This window comes from Aricia agestis, chromosome Z, assembly GCF_905147365.1.
Source record: "Aricia agestis chromosome Z, ilAriAges1.1, whole genome shotgun sequence".
In the NCBI taxonomy this organism is placed as follows: Eukaryota; Metazoa; Arthropoda; class Insecta; order Lepidoptera; family Lycaenidae; genus Aricia; species Aricia agestis.
In genome coordinates this window covers 3,529,448-3,553,582 of record NC_056428.1, presented here as the reverse complement: position 1 = coordinate 3,553,582, position 24,135 = coordinate 3,529,448, and the positions used below count along the sequence as shown (strand labels likewise).

The 24,135-nt window shown below is 34.1% G+C and overlaps 4 protein-coding genes across 5 annotated transcripts in view; 2 read left to right on the top strand and 2 right to left on the bottom strand.

Moving 5' to 3' along the window:
- Positions 1-5,300, bottom strand: LOC121738795 (respirasome Complex Assembly Factor 1). Its single transcript, XM_042131041.1, has 5 exons — positions 5,288-5,300; positions 1,078-1,220; positions 891-994; positions 686-815; positions 1-388 (listed from the first exon to the last, which is right to left on the bottom strand). Exons 2-5 carry the CDS (start codon positions 1,174-1,176, stop codon positions 338-340), a joined length of 384 nt encoding a protein of 127 aa, XP_041986975.1. The 5' UTR covers positions 1,177-1,220; positions 5,288-5,300; the 3' UTR covers positions 1-337.
- A 2,755-nt stretch (positions 5,301-8,055) lies between these two features.
- On the bottom strand, positions 8,056-14,705 carry LOC121739153 (mini-chromosome maintenance complex-binding protein). The gene is made up of 9 exons (XM_042131495.1): positions 14,455-14,705; positions 14,198-14,380; positions 13,750-14,109; positions 13,257-13,503; positions 12,810-12,927; positions 12,066-12,245; positions 11,619-11,862; positions 8,417-8,581; positions 8,056-8,318 (listed from the first exon to the last, which is right to left on the bottom strand). The coding sequence occupies exons 1-9, from the start codon at positions 14,557-14,559 to the stop codon at positions 8,106-8,108; spliced, it is 1,815 nt and encodes a 604-aa protein (XP_041987429.1). The 5' UTR covers positions 14,560-14,705; the 3' UTR covers positions 8,056-8,105.
- Positions 14,706-18,240: 3,535 nt separating this feature from the next.
- On the top strand, positions 18,241-19,621 carry LOC121738679 (U1 small nuclear ribonucleoprotein A). The gene is made up of 4 exons (XM_042130897.1): positions 18,241-18,441; positions 18,573-18,811; positions 19,011-19,273; positions 19,424-19,621. The coding sequence occupies exons 2-4, from the start codon at positions 18,575-18,577 to the stop codon at positions 19,581-19,583; spliced, it is 660 nt and encodes a 219-aa protein (XP_041986831.1). The 5' UTR covers positions 18,241-18,441; positions 18,573-18,574; the 3' UTR covers positions 19,584-19,621.
- Positions 19,622-21,748: 2,127 nt separating this feature from the next.
- The window catches only part of LOC121738635 (integrin-linked protein kinase), a 35,343-nt gene continuing 32,956 nt past the window's right edge, over positions 21,749-24,135 (top strand). For both annotated transcript variants that reach the window (XR_006037313.1, XM_042130827.1), the window contains exons 1-2: positions 21,749-21,968; positions 22,994-23,159. Coding sequence is in view for 1 of the 2 variants with exons in the window: in XM_042130827.1 (XP_041986761.1) it covers positions 21,880-21,968; positions 22,994-23,159 (255 nt within the window). In the remaining variant the exon portion in view is untranslated. The remainder of the gene's footprint in view (positions 21,969-22,993; positions 23,160-24,135) is intronic.

Genomic DNA, 24,135 nt, shown 5'->3' with positions numbered 1-24,135 from the left:
TAAGTCACTACAACAGCCTTTACAAATGCAAGTTTAACAATAATATTTGTAAAATACTTTTTAAATGGACTAACACTTTTACATACTTGCGAAATAAAATCACACTACTATGATTCACCACATACACAATATTATTTAAATTTAAATTACATTGCTATAAATTTTACACAAGTACAATATATTATTTATAAGATTTGTTCAAATTAGTTCATATACTTGATTGGTTGAACATGCTTCTTTTATATATGGGCAAAAACATACTATTGTACACTTATGTTCTCATTCTAACTGAACCTGTTTGAACATAATTTTATCCTATTATAACCCACTATTCTTCTCATAAACTAGCTTGTCCATGTAACCCTGTATAAACTATTATCCATGTAACCTGGAATAAAATAAGTTGTTAACGGGGTGAATAATATCTTGAGTGCCTACTGAAATTATTTAGAAAATTTCTATAAAGCTACTAATTGCTTAGGACAAATAAATAAGGTTATTTTAATAAATTAAGCATTCAGTAAATGTGTGCCAAATTTACTGAATGCTTAATTTTTCAGTTTATAAACTAGTGGACTTATCTGGACAGCAGAAAGTGAATATAGCTGTGAGCTGTGAGGCAGCAATTAAATGCTAATAATCTGTTTTCGTAGGTGGGAACTGGCAATAATTCAATGTTTCTTACCAGAAATCCAGCAAACGACGTCACGAAACCTTCCTTAGTTATTTCCCACATCCCACCATATTCCTCCTCATCGACTCTTTGGTAATTACTCACATAAACATACAGCGAAGCGGCGTTTGCACTTACAAACCTGAGTATACATACACATTTATGATTTCTGTACACTTTTTAAGTCAATAGTGGGGGGTATTAAACATTTACTCACATAAATAAACCGAAGAAGCCCTTCAAGGGAATGAGACCCCAAACTAAACCTAAGACTATGCCTAGTAACTGCCTGATCCAGTAAACCACATCTAGAAACTCCTCCTGAAATTGGCAACAGGTTAATAGAGATTTAATACTTAATGAAATAATAATAAAAGTTATTAGCTCGTCTTGTGATTAATAACCTTGTCCGGCCACTCTGCACTCGGTCTAAAAGCCCTAACCCATGTACTCTCAACTTTGTCTTTGTTATTGGTCTCTGAGACCTTAGCTCTATTTGCCATTTTTAGTATTTGGTATTGAATTTATCTTCGTTTTAATTTAAGATTAGACTTTTTAGAAATTCCAAATTTTATTGACTATTGACATTTTTTTTGCATTTGACCACAGATTACTAGTATATATTTCATTTGACAACTGACTGACTGTGAGTGACGTATGTACTTACACGTCATTGTCGTTTGACCTTTTTGTTTTTCATAGCAAACAAATTTTGGCAATAACTAAAATACATATACGTACATACTTAAGTCTTCGGTACTGTATCATTGTATGATTGACCGTTGCGTGGCCCTTAGTCCACCCTTGGCACTTAGTGTCAAATTGCATTCGATAGTATTTCGAATTTGACAACAATGACATGGCACTTGCGGTGCGAATCAAATAATTCATCCATTTTGATATATTCTTACACTGCTGGCGAGAGACGACTCGAAAATGTTGAACTCAATTTGAATGTAGCAAGGGCATAAAGTTACAGTCAGTCAAAAAAGGCATGAAATTAAAAAGTGGCAACATCGCAGTGTCATCCCTTTTTTCTAGATTAATTTGAAAGGGATGACACTATGATGTTGCCACTTTTTAATTTCTTCACTTTCTTGTCAGACTATATATACTTACTGATATACATATACACAAGCATGATTGACATGAATTCTATGAGATTAAATTGTCAAAGTGCCTGGTATAGTGACATCTCGCTTGCTCAGGCCTTTGTTTCTCTATTCCGCTATGCTGCCGATTCAAAGGACATACTGTGAAAAAATTATCCGTTTGATGCGAGACGTCTACCGACCTGTGGACGCTTACCTTTACGCGGTACGTCACAACTGGGGGCCTACCACCACCTCTACTAAGCGACACCGTTTGACAGATAACCGATTTTAAGCGATATTACTTTATCGTCAAGCTAGCGATCTTAAGGGGGATATTAGATTATCATATATATTGGATCCGAGATCATTGAGTCAATGATATTGGATAATGTAATATAGACATGATTATTTCTTCCTTGATCATAGAATTTTGACATTTGCTGAGAGATTGGATCCAATACGGTCATGGAAATAAGTGTTGCCAGTTATTTAATATAAAAAAGAGTTATTAATTTCTTGTTCGTTAATATGTTTCAAATATTGTAATGTAATTATTTTTCTAATTATATACTTGGATAATCTTGCTGAAATAACAAAAAACAAGTATTAGAGAGTATTAAAAGACTTGAATAACTATACATTGAGCGGTATTTATTCGAACAGAGTTTCACCTTACACGTCTCAAAGTTATTTACAGAATGAATCAATCAATGCAATATGGCTGGCTTTTATACCATTTTATACAAAAGAAACGAACTGCCGTTGACAATTCAAATATAGTAAAATAATTAAAAATGGCTAAGAATAAGTTAAATACATAGTTCTAAATATTAATTAATGTACTTCCCATAATTAAGATAATTATTTACTTAAATATGACAAGAGGAAGTTATAACTGAAGTAAATAATCCTCCCGCCATTTATAACTAACTATTTGTCAAAATCAAGTACCTTACTTATAACTATTTAAAATATAATAATCACTTATTAAAATTATATATAGTGACTAACATAATATACCGATATAAATAAATATCATATAGCTTGTCCTTTGACATCCGCTAACACAAGCCATATTAGAAATGACGATGTCTTTTGACAAATCGAATTCTCTGAGATCTAGTAACCCTGACGTCAATACCTGTCAGCGTTAGCGCTCTCCATTGGCTATTGAAACCACATATGACGTAAAATAAGATCAATGAAATATGATAATGTAATACCTATGCAGATATCATCAAATGATCATATATATTGGATCCTATATACGATCATAGAAATGATCCAATATAAATGATAATGTAATACCCCCCTAAAAATTTTATATTTCACAGCGGATTTAATAATGTTTTGCAAATCAAAAAGTACTACATCGTGGAAAAATAGACATGATCGAGGATAAAAACACCCTTTCTCGGATCAAGGCTTCATCACAAACAAATCGGCAGGCTTTAGCAATGGAGGCTTTTTTGAGGGAACCATCTACACAAACACCGGCAAATAAAAACAAAAGATATAGGGCCGATCTCGGGCAAGTGCTCCCGCCAAAACTCAGGCTGGCCCAGAACCCCGAAGATCATATGATAAATGCCTTCCTCGAGTTCCAGGCGATAATAAGAGCAAATAAGACCATAAAGCTCTTGACCTGCAATAAGATCATGCAGGCCTATCAGCGGAAAAATCAAAAGCTGTCAGAAGTGAGACTCGAGGATGCAAAAGCTGCCATATACGACAATGTCACCTCCACAATAATTGCCGGGGCGATGACAGGGCAGTATATGGCAGCATTAAGTGCCGACTGCAGATTCGTGGTTCTGGACAAGGATGAGACAAAACGCACGAGAATACTCAAATTTATCACAAAATCTGAGAATCCAATAGTGGTAATAGCGGAATGTACAAGAATAATGCTGGAAGACAGGATACTAGAAATGGCAGAAGTCCTATCTGGGGAACCCGAATCCAGCATGGGCTCCCAGCCCATACTGGATTCGGGGTCTCCATATTTGCGAAACCTATCAACTACTCGTGGGTCAATGGGGTTCCTGGGTGTGGAAAGACAACTTGGATCATTAATAACTTCAATGAGGAAACAGACGTTATAATAACAACGACAATCGAAGCAGCCGAGGATCTAAAGCAAAGGCTATCGCTACGGACTGGCAACAAAGGTAAAGATAAAGTTCGTACCATGGCCTCTTTGCTGGTAAATGGGACAAAAGGAACCTACAAAAGGTTGATAGTTGACGAGGCCCTCATGAACCATTTCGGCTCAATCGTTATGGCGAATCAGTTAACAGGCGCCAACGATGTCATCCTCATTGGAGATATTAACCAACTTCCGTTTATAGAGCGTGAAAACCTCTTTAAACTTAATTACACTCGTCCAAACCTGGTAACCAGCATGACCCAGGAGTTATCTTGCACACACAGGAGCCCTATGGATGTGGCATACGCCTTAAGCATGGTCTATAATAACATCTATTCATCGAAGGAAATTGTGCGGTCCCTAAAGCTAATGAAGTATACAGGAGCGAGAATACCTAAAACCGATCTAAATACCTTTCTTATCTTGTCCACACACAAGAGGAGAAAGCAGCCCTCACTAATACAGGCTATGGATCGGGAACGGACTCTCGCGTCCTCACAATCCATGAAGCTCAAGGATTAACGAGTCCTTCGGTGATCATCATACAGACCAAGTCCCGAAAGCTGGCAATCCATGACAGCGTTCCTCATGCAGTTGTAGCTATATCCCGGCACACTAACACCTGTGTCTATTACACTGACACTGATGGAGACGCTGTAGCAAGCTTCATAAAAAGAGCCACGGAGGTGTCAACCGAACGCATAAAAGACTACAACATAAAAATGGCTATAAAAGACAGGAACGATAAAGTCCTAAGTCACATAGCTGGTAGATTTGACACAGAACGATATCTCTTTAACACCCTAGAAACTCCACCCAGCTTGAGTGACCCCTCTCCACCAAGCCAATGTCACAACATCTAAAGGCAAAGGGTGGAGCAGCATAAAATCTAAGGAAATCGGAAAATGTCGGATCTACTGGCCGCCACACTGACTGGGACCACACCGTTCAAAACATTAAATATTATTAGTAATTTATAAAACAATAAATATTTATTTATTATATGTATAAATTATAGTCTATTCTATTAAGTATATACTATATATATATATATATATATATATATATATATATATATATATATATATATATATATATATATATATATATATATATATATATATATATATATATATATATATATATATATATATAGATATATATATATATATATATTATATTTAAAACAATGTCCATGGCGTGAATCGGCGTAATGGACTACAATTAATTAGGTAATTCAATTATCCTTGGTGCGAAAAATGTAAGTAAATAATAAAATAACAAAAAAAAGATATGGACGAACAGTCCATAGACGGCCCCAATTTTATAATAAAAAATAATGTTTTGCATTTTTTACTGTTTTTAGTAAAATTATATTTTAAAAGTGAGTACGATAATGTTATTGTAATCTTTAAAAAACAAAGGTTTCTGGAAACAATGATAGTTTTAGGAAAGGTCGTGGTAGGCCCCCTGCAAGCGTCATAAACTGTCAACGGCTGCCGTCCAGTATATAATAAAGTACTCTGTGGCTGCCGTCGACTGCCGCCTGTGCTGCCGTCGACAGAGAAGCTTCTCTCATAATGCGGACTTCACACTCGCGGCGCGATGCCCGCGAAGGACGCGACCCGCGAGTGTGGAGGGTTTCACGTTCGCGCTTCGCGGCTATCTCCGTCCGGTGTCAGTTTTTTTGGCCCGCGATTGGGCTCGCGAAGCGCGAACACGAACATCACCCACACTCGCTTTTATTGGCTTAAGACCCAATTTCACCAACCTCTGTTTGTTAAATCCTAACAAGGCATTACTCAACGGACCTTGGAAAATTAAACAGACTGTTAAAATACTTATGTCCCACAGTAAAAAATTAACAGCGGATAATAAATGCAATGTTAAGTGAACAACGAGTGAACAACTATCAATTCGTTCATTCTTGTTATAAGGCGATGAAATTGCAATGTACAAGATTAGTACGACATGTTTGCTGCAATGTGTCACTTTCTTCCATAGTAGTATAATATTAGATAATGCGACCAAATTAAAATATCACTGATCGCATACATTTGTTACGCTATAATAGTTCTTCTTAATTTACCAGGTTAATAATTATTATCTGTCAAAGCTGAAAACATGAATCATAGTACAAACTTTTATTTACATATTTCGGTTTGGTAATCTTGATTCAAGTTAGTATATTTGTAATGTCAAGGAAAATCCGAAAGCTGAATTTTTGGCAAAGTGAAAATATATAATTATTCATAACTATGGAAACACGGAAATAATTAATATTAAGGACGTAGCGGAAACATGGCGGAAAGACTCAAAAGTCAAAACAGATTCTTTTATTGATATTGCATATTATTGTCTTTGAAAGTTGTTATTTTGACTCATCTAACAGCCTGTTAAATATTTAACGGACCTCCATAGCAGGAATTAAATTTAACACCGTGTTAGGTGATTTAACATGACATTAGGGCATGGTGGAACGCTCGATAGCACTAACAGGCCATTAACTGATTTAACAAGCCATTATTTATTTAACATTGCTTGATGAAACTGGGTCTTAGGGGGGTATTACATTATCATTTATATTGGATCATTTCTATGATTATATATAAGATCCAATATATATGATCATTTGATCATATCTGCTTATTACATTATCATATTTCATTGATCCTATTTTACGTCACATGTGGTTTCAATAGTCAATGGAGAGCGCTAACGCTGACAGGTATTGACGTCAGGGTTACTAGATCTCAGAGAATTCGATGTATCAAAAGACATCGTCATTTTTAATATGGCTTGTTTTTTGTTATTTAAGCAAGATTATCCAAGTGTATAATTAGAAAAATAATTACATTATATTATTTGAAACATATTAACGAACAAGAAATTAAAAACTTTTTTTTATATAACTGGCAACACCTATTACTATGACCGTATTGGATCCAATCCAATGATCCAATCTCTCAGCAAATGTCAAAAATCTATGATCAAGGAAGAAATGAATCATATGTCTATATAACATTATGCAATATCATTGACTCAATGATCTCGGATCCAATATATAATATGATAATCTAATATCCCCGTAAGGGCCCCGAAGACGATCAAACGGTTTGACTCAAACCGATTTATTCGTTTACAAAGCTAGTTTGAACGGCTTGTCAAACATTTACGTGTTTGAAGCTTGTTTGATGAAATTTCATATTTTCGTTGTGTTTGACGCGCCGTTTGATCGTGTTCCGACGTGTAGAAGAAAAAAAGAAGCTGTCGTTCCTAGCACTTTCTGTAGATGCTCGTGGGTAAAACGATATTATCTTAGTCGACACGCCATACCATTAATTTGGACCAAAGTCGTTTTCTTTTTTTTTCTCTTCTGACAGGACATTAACGTTATAAACATAAGATAAGAAAATCGCGATCCTCGTTCTAGAATCTAGACTCTAGAGCATCTTCTGCCTCACAAGACGTGTACTCGACAGCGCGTATTGAATGAAACTGCGCAGTGTCGTTTGACAAACCATTCAAACCGACATCAAACGGTTGCATCAAACACGTAAGGTTTGAATCAAACCGTAAGGTAATTAAATTGTAAGGTGTATAGGACTAACCCTAGATTTTTCAACAGTCACCGTACGCGTCTCATCATACCGTAACCTTGTTTCTTCATAAAGCCATCTCATAAAGTAAAGTCTTTGCCAGAACACTCTGATACTGGCAACTCACAAAGGAGCCATTAATAAAAAAGAAGAAGAATCAAACCGTTTGATCGTCTTCGGGGCCCTTTAGAATTTAAATTACACGCATCAATATTATCATGATTCTAGTATCACGCGATTCACAAGTGTACTGTGATACTGCGATTCGGCGTAGTACACCATCAATATTATCACGGAATCGTGATAATATCTAAGCCATTCGGAGTCGCACACAATGTCAGAGCAGCAGGAACAGCGACTTCAACATCCGTTTTACTCAAATGCGCGAACGTGAATGCGAAGATTGAGAGTGTAGAGAGCCGTATTTGTTCGCGTCGTGTTCAAGGCGCGTAGGTGGAGAGAGCTTCATTAATTAGGCAGTCCGCTATTGCCTCGCAGCATCGAGATATTCAGGATTATCGATAAACATACCAAATAGTAAAAAAATGAAATTTAATACAAACTAAAAGGCATGATAAATAACAAACAAATTACAGAGTGGGTGCCACCCTATTCTTAATTCTAAGTAATCTTTCAGACTCCATAGCTTTAGCTATATCCCAGCACTCTTTGTTGAGAGAATCGAAACCACGAGAAAGGCTAACTAGTCTCGCCAGGACTAAAAGTCTGTGTAAATCATCAGCGGTCATTGAACCATCATTATCTGGATTATTTCTCATTTGAATAAAATCATCTTCAACAAACTGTAACAAAAACTGACTGTCAATAGAATACTAAAAATTGCGTCAATCTTAAATGTTACACATGATTCAAATTGTTTTCATTAAATTCAAATATTTACCTGTACATTCTCGCTGACAGTATACTTAGCGAGTTTTAAATTTGTTAAATATGCTCTAATTGTGTTCATAATATCTTCTTTTAAGTAATACGTTGCTGCTTCAACAATTGCATCGAATATTTGCAACGTAGATTCTTCAGGTTTCAGTATAACATGATAATCACTCTGTGGAGACAAAAACATGCATTAAAATTTTGCATTAGATGTTATCAGATGGCGCCGCGCGCGCCGTTACGCTGTTAAATCGTAAGTCTATCATTGTTTTAAAATTTAAAATTTTATATTATATTGGGCGCAATTTGAGAAAAATCTTCTTTCATGGGCATTTTCAAAAAAACGTGTACCCTTGCAAAAATATGTCTATATTTTTTAAGGTAATTTATTTACCTTTATTTGAATGTCATATACAAGGAAAAATATTGAACTAATGGAATAAGTAAAAAAGAACGCTGAAAAAGTTATATTATTCTGATATTATTGAAACAAAATCGAATTTTCGACGAAACAGATTCCGTTGTGCGACTAAATGTAAAATATAATTTAATACAAAAAAATACAGCAATAAATGGATTTCTTCGTTAATTTAATCTAATGAAATGCATATTTAATTGTTTATTAAAAAAAAATTTGATAATTTCAAGGATCAACAAGAGTAGCAATTATTTTTAATCCATAGTGTGACTATGTGACCTATCCACTAGGTTATTTTTCATTTTTTTACATGAGTAAGTAATATTTAATATATATAAAGAAGTTTTTATAACACAAAAACCTTTTCTTTAAACATTTTTATTGTTGCACTACTTATAAAAGTAAAAAAATCTTTGATTTCATAGATTTAACTTCATTAATTAGAGGGACGAACATCTCATAATCATAAAGATGTGTTCACATGTCTACGAATTCCTAAGTTATTAATGACATCGGATTATATGCACGATCAAAGTGCCGAAATATCCATGCAAATATGCACGAAAAATGGTCGAAATATGCACAAAATATGCACAATCAAAAGTCACTTAATATTAAAATTTATTATTTTTTTGAAGACTTTTCCGGTAGTGACATTAATAAAAGCGCCAATTTTTATAATTTCATAAAATCCAGGATTTTTAATTTCTTGAAATAAAGACTTTTTATTTATTTGTTATACGCCAATAATAATTTTCTACCAACATTTTCCGATTGCAATCTTAATGCCCATGGAAGTTAAACTACCGAAATATGCACTATCGCCTAAAAAGTGACATTATATGCATTTGCATATGCAAGTATGCAAATGCATATAATATGATGTCTAGTTATTATAAATCTGCAAATATCAACGACACAAAATGATTTTCAACTTTACTGATAGAAAAGTAGTGGAAATAAAATCAAAATTATTAAAAAAAAAAAAAACTTTTAGGTACTTACTTAAATTTTAAATAGTATAATTGTTATTGTTAAGTAAAGTCGACGCCTTTATAATTTGGCTGTAGCGATATCGATTTTTCTCAGCAATGACTAAAGCTAAAAAATTAAAGTTCATTGTCAGTATTTAATCAATCAATCAAAAGTAACTTAATATTAAAATTTATTATTATTTTTAAGACTTTTCCGGTAGTGACATTAATAAAAGCGCCAATTTTTATAATTTCATAAAATCAAAATTTTTAATTTCTTGAAATAAAGCCTTTTTAGTTTTTATTTATTTATTATACGCCAATAATAATTGTCTAACAACATTTTCCGATTGCCATCTTAATGCCCATAGAAGTTAAACTACCGAAATATGCAAAATTGCCAAAATATGCACTATCGCCTAAAAAGTGACATTATAATATGCATTTGCATATGCAAGTATGCAATGCATATGTCGTAGGATGATTTGATAAATCCGTGTTTTCGCGAAATCCCTAGAATTTTCGCGAAAATTCGATTTATCAAATCATCCTACGACATCGTAGGATGATTTGATAAATCGAATTTTCGCGAAAATTCTAGGGATTTCGCGAAAACACGGATTTATCAAATCATCCTACGACACATATAATCCGATGTCTAGATGCAAAGAAAACTAGCAATCTAAAACATATCCAAAACGGTTTTTTACTTTAACGCGGCGTCACCTTAACACATAAATAATAAAAAATATATTTGTACGTTAATCGTACCAGTTTAAAAATCACCAATTTTCTTAATAAAATCTGTGAATAAAAAAATAATTTATTTAAAATGTGAACTAAGCCTTATGCTTTCCGCCTGTTGTGACTTGTCCGTTCCATTATATGTGACCATACGAAAAGTCACAAGTCGGAAGTCACGTAATATTACTTTCTTTTACTTTTAAAGTGTTTGTAAATAACCGATAATAGTTATCACAATTTCATTTTTTTTACTAAATACTAAGCTAATTTTGCAACGTGTCAACAGTAAAAACAGTTGGAGAAAGTATAATAATGCTTACAAAATATGGTCACTTATCTGAACAAATAAACCGTTCCTGAAGAACCATCCAACCTGCGTCCGCGTCTTGTAGCAGATTTTTAACTACTAAATTCAAATTGAAGTTTCTCGATGTACAATGAAATATAGTGCTATCATTTAGTGCCGAAAATATTTTTGTAGTATGTTTATAAAACTAAAAAAAACGGTCACTAAACCGAACATTCCGGCCGGGTTGTTTTTTCATGATTATAATTTTAATTAATTTGTAGTTAAATTATGTTAGATTTTTCAATAACAAGAAATAACAATTGATACATTAAGTATTTAGGAATCTAACATATGTTTTTTAAGTAACTTACTTTAAGAAAAAAAATAGTTATTAAAGATTTTGTTACAACTTCTGGGAAGGGGACAGGTGAATTTAATAGGTTTTGGTACTTAAAAACCCTTATAAATCTCATACTAAATAAAATTTTATACAAACGTGAATGTATTTTAAAAAAAGAAAACTTGTTTTTGCTCCTACATTAAAATTACAAAATGTTAGTATGTAATTTTTTACAAATAATCTGTAGCGAAGTCAAGGGACAAGGTAAAAACCAGGGGTACACATTTTTTTGAAAATGCCCTCATACCACTTACTACCATTACTTAGCGCCTCCATCGTGGGTATCGCAAACACAAAAGATTTTCAATTGTTATGCGGCAGCCGGCTGCCGCTTGGGGATTGAATATTGATGGGTTAAGTACTAAACATTCAATTAACACTTACAGGCAATAAAGATTTTCCTTCTGACAATATTAATACAGAGACATCAGAATCAAAGTCCTTCTTGTAAAACTTGAAGTCATATTCAATTGTCTGCTGTGTGATTAGTTTTGCAAGTGCTGCTACGTTATTAACACCGGTATTATCCAAACGACCCTGTTCCATCTTCGTCTCATCTAAAACTAAATGTGTGTGTTTTCCCATTTGCAGTATGCCACTTGTAAGACGGTTGCTGTCATAATCTTTTCTGAAATAATATTTTTATTACTTAACCTAATATTCATTCAAGAATGGAACTCTTTAGGATGTTAGTACAAATAACGCTATAAGATTGGTCCTTAACAAATCTTATAAGGTAGCAAAATAATACAGCTTCAACTGCTATAATTATGTATAGCCTGCTAAAATTGTTGTAACTTTGAAAAGATCACTATATGACTAGCTACTCACTTTGGTAACAGTGCCATTGTGTTTAGATTCTCTATTGTGAGTGGGAGGTAGTAACTTTGTGTGACAAACTGTTTTATGATGTCATACAACTGCTGTCCATAGTTGGAATACTTCTGAATCGGCAGGTTTGATATGTTTAATCCAAATTTACCCAGTGTTAACGTCTCTTGGCGTAAATATCTAGAAAAAATCAATAAACCAATTTTCAATATTATGAAATAAAAGAACAAGCTACATAATAGTTTTGAAAATAAAATTAGCAAAGTTTTGTTGGATCTACAGAGATAGAAATTAAAGATAAGCTTGTAAGTTCTACAAGCTTATCTTTAATTTATATAAATTCTATTCTATACCTATTAATCTTATATATAAAATTCTCGTGTCACAATGTTTGTTCCCGTACTCCTCCGAAACGGCTTGACCGATTCTCATGAAATTTTGTGAGCATATTGAGTAGATCTATTTTTCATACCCCTAAGTAATAAGGGTTGTTCACATTATTAAAATTTATTTACATGGCAAAGCAATGTTTGCTGGGTCAGCTAGTATAATATATAAAGATGGCCAAAATACCTATTACAAATTGTAGATGATGTTATTAATTTTATTTTTATAAATTGGATGGGAACTATACATTTTTCTACTAAAGGACTAACCTTTATCTAACAGGTTTGAGTGTGAAAAGATAAAATACAAACACACATAATAATATGATTTTTTTAAAGATTTGCAATAAACACTTACATACAAGCTATTAGATGGCATATTAAGTATTCCGCTGCCAACTGATCGCCCAATAGTAGCTCCTTCAGTGCTTTAAGCAAATGTTCCCTCGCCACATTTGCCTCTTTTAGCACATTCTCTGTAAATTGCCATTAAAAAATATTAATTACATTTACAATACATCTAAAACTTATGAAAAATGTATTGGTACAAACATTAGTTAATTTGACTCAACAACAGCCTACTTTTGCTTTGTTGCAGAAACATTGTATGTACTTTTAGAATAAAATGTAGCCGATGTGGTGGTAGAGATGCTAATGTTTGATCATAATATTTTTAGTAGTTATTGCATGAAAAAATAACGTCCATACTTACAATCTTTATAAAGTGAGCTGTGACAGATAGTAAATTATTATTAATGTGCACAATCTAAAGTCAGTGGACCGTGAACCATGGTGGCATACAAACCTTGACTATATTCATTGCTCAACAACGGATTACAGTGCTCCAGCGTCCTCAGATGCACAGCATGCACCCTCGGAATAAGACTTGGGGGGGGATTGTGTGTAATAATTTCCACATCTGTCTCGACTACTGGTTCCACCAAGGCATTCTTCTCCGTCTTAAACTCGGCAGATAATGCCGGATCTACTGATAGGAAGCCGACTACTTCAACTATGTCATTCACTTTCAGGTTATCATCATTTTCATATAGCTGAAATGAAAATGTGGAAATATCAGAATCAGACAAACCGATTTATTGGTAGTTGGAGCACAGGCTACATTATATCAAGTCTTTGTTGTTCACAATCAACAAGACAATTTTATAGCTTGGTCTTACACCTGTAGCTCTACTGATATCTTCAGAATAAGGCCTAATATGTGGACTTTAAGATTGTAAGTTAATCTTTATGACATACACTGCACAAACCTAAAAAGATTAATTATATTCAATGCTTACCTTCACAATACATGATTTACTAGCAACATCTGGTAAGGGGAAATTAAGTAAATGCTCTCTAGACACCACTGTCCCTGGTGCACTAGCTGGTTCATCTGTCTTTCTTTCCCGCTTGTTAATCTCATTCTCTGCAGTATCCATAGCCTCTGGATCATCTTCTGTTTCCTCATAACTCCTCTTAATCTGAGTGGAACTTGTTAAGCGTTTTGTCGAGTTTGGATGCTGATCTAAATGTGTGAGACGGTTTTGCTCATCTTCTAGTTTTTGTGCCCACTCATTGAGACCAGGAATAGAGACAACTACTATCTTCTGACGCTGAGAACATTTCATTTCATCTGAGTGTAGAATTTTCTCATGTTCCTGTAAATGGATTAATTTGTCTTATTATAAAATATTTGTTGTATTTACATATAAAATATTAAAGAACCAAACGTAAATAAAAACTTACAAGTACATCAGCAGTTTCAGTATATTTGCCTGATTTTGTTGTTGTTGTTTTTGTGTTTGTATTTAAAACATTAAACTGTTCCAAATAAAACTCTGGGTTGTACATATCTTGTACCATTCCTCGGAATCTCACCAGGGCTCCATCTGACAAATTGTGAGATGCATTGGAGTTTATAAGAGGTATCTGAAAGGTTATGTAGAGGTCACATTTTGTAAAAGTAATTTAATTAAGATAGAATCGCAAAAAGGCCTGCCTACCTTGTTCCAGTTTGGCAGTTTCAGGAGCTTTTCTTTCCATGTATTTTCGTTCGACAGCCAAATGTGAGGGGTAACATTATCAAAATCGTGAATTGAATCTTGCATATTGTAAAAAGCTTTAACACTTTAAATCTTACGATAACGTAATTTTTATATCATAAATGAAATGGCTAACCAACCATAAATACTTTCTGAAGCTTTGACACATATAAATATTACAAAAAGATAAAACTGTTTACAAATTTTTATTGCCGCGAAAATAGCATTATTGGACTCGGCAGTCGGCATAATGGTCTCTTTTTTTTTTCATATAATGGCACTTCGGCTATAACCATGGCCAGTGTCGAGTATAATATTATGGCGGGAAAACAATATTCTTTATACAATTTTTTCTATATTATCGTCAGGTCAGTCAGGTCTAAAGTCTAGTCAAAGTCTAAGTATAAAGTCAATACAGTCAAGAAGTCAAGTCGGTCGATTCATTAAGTGGTAGGACGCTTTACTGAAACTTTTGATGGAGTTTTGGAGGGAACACAAAAGAGCACGTTTCTGGTTATTACATCACTTTTCCACACTTGTGCACGATAACGAATATTTAATGGTTAATATCCTACCAATATTACACATTAAAAACCCAGATAACACAATTTTAGGAAAATAATATAAAAACACTACATCACTCTTTCACATTCTTCCAAAAAACCACATAATGGTCTCTACCAAACAGGGTTGCCAGATGCAATTTTACGATTTCCCCCAAACTGATTTTTATATTTCCCCAAAATGATACGTTTTCAAAAAAAAGTTCACACTCGCTTTGTTACAGAAAAAAAACCGAATATAAAATTGAAACTACTTTTATTCGATTTAGTAGTTTCAATCACTCGACAGTTAAACAGATACACAACACATTGACCAAAGAGACATTTTTTAAGGGGACAGACGTGCGTGTGAGTACGCAGACTATAGCTCGACGATCTTAGGAGTTAGGCTGGTATAAATAGTCAGTACTCAAGATGCATCTCGGTCTCAAGACACGGTTCAGGCTCTGTGATTGGTCCAAATTTTGACAGCCAACCAATCACAGAGCCTGAACCGTGTCTTGAGACCGAGATGCATCTTGAGTACTGACTATTTATACCAGCCTTAATCGCCTGTGTGTCAGCAAAGAGCCGCGAGCTGCGAGCCTGGGGGCATGGTAATCCAGTGTGAGTGATTCTCGTGTGTCACCGACGCGAGCCGAGTAAGTTCGCGAACTTAAAACCCGCGTAATTTAAGTTCGTACGTCTGTCACGGCCTTTTACGCACTCCACCAAACAAACCATAACAAACAAACAACAAATTTGCCAGGATGTTAATCGAATGAAAAGGACGTTGGTTTCATTTGTTTTTTGTTATGTTTTTAACCCCAAAAAATCTTCATAGTGTATTTATTTTCCTCAAACATTTCCCCAAAGATACTGTTTCCCCAAATTTTCGCCAAGAGTCAAAATTTACCCCAGAACTGCGAAAAATGCCCCAATCTGGCAACCCTGCTACCAAATCAAAATACTGTGGCCGGTCCGCCATTTTATGTTCCGGTTCTCCGAGGTACATAAACTGTCAAAGTGTCGTATTATAGGGATGTCGAAATTAAAAGAAAATATTGATATATCGATACATCGATATTTGAAAAAATATTAATATCGATCTCGATATATCGCGAAAAAATAGGCACTTGAAAATACGCAGTTGTATACATACTTTAATAATAATAATAATTGATGGTAAAATTAAAATAAACTGTAAACACTTCGTGCGCGAGTACAACTAGTATTTGTCCAATTTTTTGGTAATTTTTGCCCGATATCAATAATGGCAACTTAAATAATAATTAATAAACTTAAAATAAATTAAATAGTTTTATTAAAATTAAGGAGGCTCCTATATAAAAAAAAACATATTTGCCTATTTTGTCTCTATGTACTATAATACATAGAGACAAAATAGGCAAAAATGATATTTTTTTATATAATATAAAAAATCATTTTTGATATGAATATAATATATAATATAACAGGACGCTCACATATAACATGTTAGTTTATCGATGTCCTCGACAAATATCAACCGAGTGTCCCATCACTATAGACCGCCATGTTTAGTTCTTGGCAATATGGCGCCGGCCACACTTTTTTGTAGTTGTGTCGCCTCCATCTGTTTCCTTATTCATTGGAAAATAGTGAGGAATTTTTGACAAGTGACAACTGTCAAAAGTACTTTTCTTTTTCTTATTTTGGCACTTCGGCTATATAACAATGGCCCATTGAGGTACTATAGACTGGAGAGAGCCTTATATCGGTGTATAAGCGTCAAAAGCGTGTAATGTTATGTCCTACTTAGTAGGACATAACAAAGGAGTTGATCTGCATATTTCATGTAATAAAAGTGTTAATAAAGGTTTTTAGTGAACATTTAATGCTAAATATTGTTGAGTTCTGTTGTTCCGCTAAATAACAAACCATAAGAATGGTCAAAGAATGCCTCAAACACGTGGATTTAACATTAAATACATAAGTTTTGAACAACGTTTTTTGGGCTTTTTAATCGGTATTTTTGTAAGCTAAAAAGATAATTTATAAGTTTATTAATCCTTTATTCGTGCTATATCAAGCATTAGTGCTAAAAATGTCAAATCAATTAATAATTTGGCTACAAAAATTGCATAGCTTTTTACGTGTGTTTACGGATACTCATCACTTGAACTATAGTTAATCGATATCATGAACTAATTGACTTACTTTCCTGTATCATAATGTGCTTCGAAATAATCGACAAATAGAAATATTCAAAAAAATAAACGCACACTACTTGTATGAAAAAAAGCACAAAATGGCCACGCGATGACGGGCTAAGACTACATCTATACTATAATACTTTATCTATGCAATGGCCAGTGTCAAGTATTATAATTTATAAATGGCGGGAAAACAGGTCAAAGTCGAAGTAAAAAGTCAATACAGTAAAGGAGTCAAGTCAGTCGATTCAGTAAGAGCTTATTCCACTTGTCCTATTTAGAAGTCCTAGCTAGGATCCTACATAGGAGACTAATTACTTCGCTTCTTATTCCACTTGTCCTAATTTAGTGACTAAATCAGTTGTCATGGCTCCAGTTCTATCTAAGCAACAAAAAATTGGGATTCTCATAGGCTTAGCTGTTGGCTCAATGAAAATAAAAATAAATAAAAGGCGAAAAAGATGGTTGAAAGAATTTTTGCTCCACGTAAAATTATGAATTATGAACTTTCTGAACTACTTGGAACCAGCAGACTTAAGAAATTACCTACGAATGGATTCCAGATCTTATCTATACATATACATACATACATACACACATACATACATACACATAAATGCATATGAATGTATATAGGGTACAGACACCAAAATATCATTTTTTGTCTGTATGTCTTCGTGGCTTACGGAGTATACATATTATGTATATTTTTAACAATTTGTGTAATTATACACTTAAATATTTTATTTATATAAAAGTATTTTCATTTTTCATATACTTTTGAACATGCGGGTCGAATTGATAGCCTCCTTTTTTATGTCCTAAAAATCTATAACATAAAATTATGATCGACTATTGGTCGATGGCTGTAGTCTAATTTTATATTTTTATCGATATACAAGCAGATATACGCCCATCCCTACACGCACACTATGGCAATTACACGCATAAAATGGCCACGCACTGGCGAGCTAAGAATCCATCTACCTATATCCTGACGCGTCTTCTCGCAATGCAAGCGGCGTATTTATAATTTTTCTAAAAACCTTGTATGTTTGTAAAAAGCGTATTGTATTTTGTTAAGTAAAATAAAATTTAAACTACCAGTAAAGTAACAAGTTTTGTGCTAACTTGTGTTCAAAAACTTGCTATATCAAAGCATTAGCAAGCTCAACACTAGCCCTATTTTGTCTAAAATTGTTTCTCAACAAGTAAGTTTATTTGTTTATTGGGATTAATGTATTCAATTTCTAAATTAAAATTATCTGTAAACGTAAAATCGTGTTTTGCAGACAAAAAAAAAACTAAAGGCTATTATAACCTCAAAATATTTTTTTTACAGCAATGGATATCAGACCAAATCACACCATATACATAAACAATCTCAACGAAAAGATAAAAAAGGAGGAGTTAAAGAAGTCTTTGTATGCTATATTTTCACAATTCGGTCAGATTTTAGACATTGTTGCTATGAAAACATTGAAAATGAAGGGCCAAGCATTTGTAATTTTCAAAGAAATCTCAAGTGCGACTGTTGCCCTTAGAAGTATGCAGGGATTCCCGTTTTATGATAAGCCAATGGTAAGAAAAAACCTATTCCTTATTCGAATTTCATTCATATCAAAAACTACACATAGAATTAAGATGTTTTTTTGTGCCCATTATATTATGTGCCAAAAATAGAATTATTCCCACAATATTAGTTAATTTCTTTACAAGTACTTTTCTATACCCGAGTCAAACATAATATCTTAATAATTATGACTTTTTCTAATTACAGAGAATCCAATATTCTAAAACAGACAGTGATGTTATATCAAAAATAAAGGGTACATTCCAAGAGAGGCCCAAGAGGCCAAAGATGCCCAAAATGACTGATGATGCCAAAAAGAAGAAGAACAAGGAGAATCGTCCAGCTATTCCTGGTTTCGGTCAACCAATAATGAACAATGTCAATGTCGAACAACCACCTAACCAGATTCTATTCTTAACCAACCTTCCAGATGAAACTTCGGAAATGATGTTGTCTATGTTGTTTAACCAGTAAGTGTTCTTTTCTTCCTTTTTTCCTAAAAAAAAATACTATAGTTCAAGCATCAAATTGAGGCATAAATCTTCATAATATGATAACAAAATTTGTATGAAACTCTGTGCCCCATATGTAATTCAATAAAAATATTTTTTGAATTACAGATTTCCTGGTTTTAAAGAGGTACGTCTGGTACCCAATAGACATGATATTGCCTTCGTTGAGTTTGCCAATGAAATGCAATCTGCCGCTGCCAAAGAAGCTCTGCAAGGTTTCAAGATTACTCCCACACATGCAATGAAGATTACTTTTGCTAAGAAGTAATGTTAGAATAAGATTTGTGAATAAAGTTTTAAGTATTATGAGAACTGTTTTGAGCATTGCACTTCGCCTTAACAGCTCTCCGGCTGTGAATAGATATTAAGTATATCATATTTTATTTTTACTTATTATTCAATATACATTTTCTACACTATCATACTAACTTTGATATATTTTTCCTTATAAAACATATTAATATTATTATGTAGAATGTGGATGTATTTATAGTTTATTAGATGAGGCCTGCAAAATTGCACCAAAATTATTTTAACGGGATAAAAAGTATCATATGTCTTTACCAGGGACTTCAGTCTCACCATACCAAATTTCAGAAAGATCCGTTCAAGCTGTTTGGGCGTCAAAAGGTAATTAACAAACGGACTTTCGCTTTTATTATATTTTATGATACTAAAAACAAATTAATGCATAAATATGAGAACTATATTACATTTTTTGGATAGATACGACTGAATACTATAAAAATATCGAGAGCTATATAATAATAATAATAATAAGCCCGCAGGGCAGCTTGTGCCGAGCTGTTGGGGAGTAGTGACCCCACGTACCTGAGTGCTCCCAGGGAAGCCCCTGTTCTCCATCTTCGGTTTGCCTTCACTGGCCGGCTGGAGTTAACACTGACGGAGAATCAGGCCCTACCTCTGCCTTGCCTTAACCGGCCGGTCAGAGTGGAGTCGCGAGAGCTTCGGCTCGGAGGGAGGATGTGAAGCGTAAGTGGCGAGTGGGCGACGTGAGGGGCCCTCTGAGGGTGCAAATGATCGGCGTTTAAAGTCCAGCGACACCTCTCCTGCCTCAAGCCGCTCTGTCAATGTTGCCGCCTCGGTGCACCGTGCGTGCGACCATTTTGAGGGGCCCATTCAAAGAGTTGGCGAATCACCGTCTGCCAACTTTATGATACATATTTCCACGTTGTATCGGCAGACGCTATAGTCCTTCCATACCTCCCGGTTACCCAGTCCACTAGCACCTCACCCCCATAGCCCGGTCTCATTTTAATTTTCCATTCCCTGCAATAGTCCTACACTGGCCACCTTCCAAAGGTCCGGGATTTAATTGCCCGTGAGCAAGGAGTGCTTAACACAAACATAATAATACTAATAATAATCTTTATTTAAAACTTAGTATCTGTTACAATGTGTAGTTATAATATGACCTAGGAGTACAATACAGTTGTATATGAACTTACGAAGACAATAAATAACAGACTTTACACGTATTGTATAACTTTGGCGCCTGTCCTGCAGATCACCAATATATTTTCCTTCTTTTAGACATATAGTTTAGTTAAGATCTAAATTTAAAAAACAACAAATAAAAGAGCCTCTGGAGTCTCCAGAGGCTCTTTTATTTGTTTTTCAAATATTATACCTGTTTTTTAAATTTAGATCCTAAACTATATGTCTAAAAGAAGGAAAATATATTGGTGATCTGCAGGACAGGCTCAGCCTAGTGCAGGCGCCAAAGTTATACAATATGAAAATATATAATATTTGAAAAACAAATAAAAGAGCCTCTGGAGACTCCAGAGGCTCTTTTATTTGTTTTTCAAATATTATACCTGTTTTTTAAATTTAGATCTTAATTCTTAACTAAACTAAGTATATGTCTAAAAGAAGGAAAATATATTGGTGATTGGTGAAGATCTAAATTTAAAAAACAGGTATAATATTTGAAAAACAAATAAGTAAAAGAGCCTCTGGAGTCTGGCTACTCATTAAAGATTTTAAATTTTAAGTGCGCGCTGTGTGTGTGAGTGTGTATGTGTGTGTGTGTTGTCTATCTATATATCTCTCGTTACTGGTAGCAATTGTTCTTTTTCTTGATAATCTAGAGTTTTGAGCCAGTTTTTAACTTTTCTCTTTACTTCTATTAATGAACTATCTTTTAGGACGCATTTTCGTTTTACATTATTGTATATAATGAATACTATTGTTTGGTGTTCGGTGTTCAAAATAATATATATTAACACGAGAATCAAGGTTTGGAAATTGAAACAATTTTAATGGCTGTACATTATTCAAACCATAATAATATAAAATAATGAAAATCTTAAAAAATAATACGTCACTTGTCAAAAGCTAGCTATCATTTGTCAATAAGACAGTTTCCTAATGCAATGATGTCAGAATTGCTAATTTTGTAATTTTGTAATCATATCTATTTTTGTAAATTATTTTTATTTATTTTGTGTTTCTTTTCTGAAAAACCCCACAGTGACCGTCGACCGATATTTATACATACACCTAAATAACACGTTTACAAGTTTTTAGTACGTTTAGACATGGAGGATATATTCCAGTGGTGTAGGGAAGGAAATGCCTTGCAGGTGCGAGTGTGGCTTGACGATACTGAACATGATATGAACCAGGGGTAAGTATTGAGGCCATTAAATATAAGAAATTTTGTAAATTACACAAAATCTAGATGATTCACCCACATATACCTGCCTCTAATGAGAAAAAACTGTGCCAAGGTCTCATCTATATTTTCTTGTTTTCCTTAAAGTTTTGACGATTTGAAGAAGTTTAGAATATAAAGCATATTCTATTATGTAAATTTAAAGTATTTTATTGCAATATATCATTGACCTGGCCATTTTAGATGAACCAACCAGATAATCAATGGTTAATATGATTCATAAGCCATGGCTATGACTACCTACACATGTTACGTTTTCCTGTAGGTATTGATACTTGCAAAACAGTGTTAGCTATTGCAGTAAACTAGTTCTAGTTCATGTTCTTGTCAAATGTAACTTTGTTTTCGGGAAACCCAGAGTATACATAATTTATTTTTGTATGTTTGACCTACTTCTAATAATACTTTTTGATCAATAAAGGTGAGCTTATTCCGCACCTCACTAGTAATAAAACAGATGTAAAAATATCTTAGAGTTGATCTTTAGGCTGTATTAAAAATATATAGAAAAATTATAAAGAGCTAATAAATTTTGTTTGTTTGCATCAAAAGTGTTCTGAAAGAACAGATACAGAATATAAATGCATAGTGAACAGAAGAAAATGACATATAGGCAATTTGTTTAGTGTAAGTTCGGTTGAGTGTAAACCGGATAAAAAGTACCCTATGTCCTTTCCCGGGACTCAAAGCAGCTCCGTGCCAAATTTCAGCCAAATTGGTTCAGCAGTGTGGGTGTGAAGAGGTAACAAATAGACATTAGACAGCCACTTTTGCATTTATAATATTAAGGGCATGTTTCAACACTTCCTGATAAAGTGCTGGATAGGCTATCCACAACTTTTTTGACACATTCTCCATACTTCATCTGTCAAGTTAAGTGGTCGATAGCCTATTAGGCATTTATCAGGAAGTGGTGAAACAGGCCCTAAGTATGGACTTTATTTTGGTAATAATATTTTATTTTATTCAATTTTTAGAGATGACCATGGGTTCAGTCCGCTACACTGGGCCTGCAAGGAGGGTCACATCAAGATTGTAGAGATGCTGATCAGGAGAGGGGCTAGGATTAATGTGACGAACCTGGGAGATGACACACCATTACATCTGGCTGCTGCTCATGGTCATAGACCTATTGTCCAATTGGTAAGTAAGAAAATTACATGTTTTCAATACATTGTTGACCAAATAGTAACTGTAGTACATACGACGGCTGCTATTTATGTATCCGGAACTGGCCACTTACAAGAACAATATTTAAAAAGTAATTACAACATTTGAAAATAGAACTCTTTGGTTGAAGAATACATTTCGTTTCATGTGACTGTCAATTATTTTTCCATTGTGGCGTCATTTTGAAAATTGCGTGTCTTCATTTGCCATGGATTTAACGCGTGAACATTTTCGTGCAATGATTTACTACGATTTTCGGCGTGGGCTAAATCAACAACAGTGCTTTATTCAACTCACCGCAACTTTTGGAGATGAAGCACCATCAAAAACCACTGTTTATCACTGGTACAGTGAGTTTAATCGTGGGCGGTCTATGCTCACAGATGAAAATAAAGAAGGTCGCCCAAAAACAGCTGTAGTCCCACAAAATATAGATGCTGTGCGGGAACTAATAATGCGTGATCGTCATGTTACATATCGCGAGATAGAGGCGTCCTTAGGCATAAGTATGACGAGCATACATAAGATATTACACGAACATTTGGCTGTAAAAAAAATATGTTCGCGTTGGATTCCGCACAACTTGACAATCGATCAAAAACGGGCTCGTGTCGATTGGTGCAAAAAAATGATAAAAAAATACAACCGAGGTACGTCAAAAGCCGTTTATAATATCTACACAGGTGATGAATCTTGGATCTATGCATATGACCCCGAAACTAAACAACAGTCAACGGTGTGGGTGTTCCAAGATGAGCCGAAACCAACAAAAGTTACTCGTGCAAAAAGTACTTTGAAGCAAATGGTCGCCTGTTTTTTTGGTATTAATGGACATGTGGCTACAGTGCCATTAGAGAATCGTAAAACGGTTAATTCTGAATGGTATACGACCATTTGTTTACCAGAAGTCTTTGAAGAAATAAGAAAGGACAACCGACAACGCAGAATC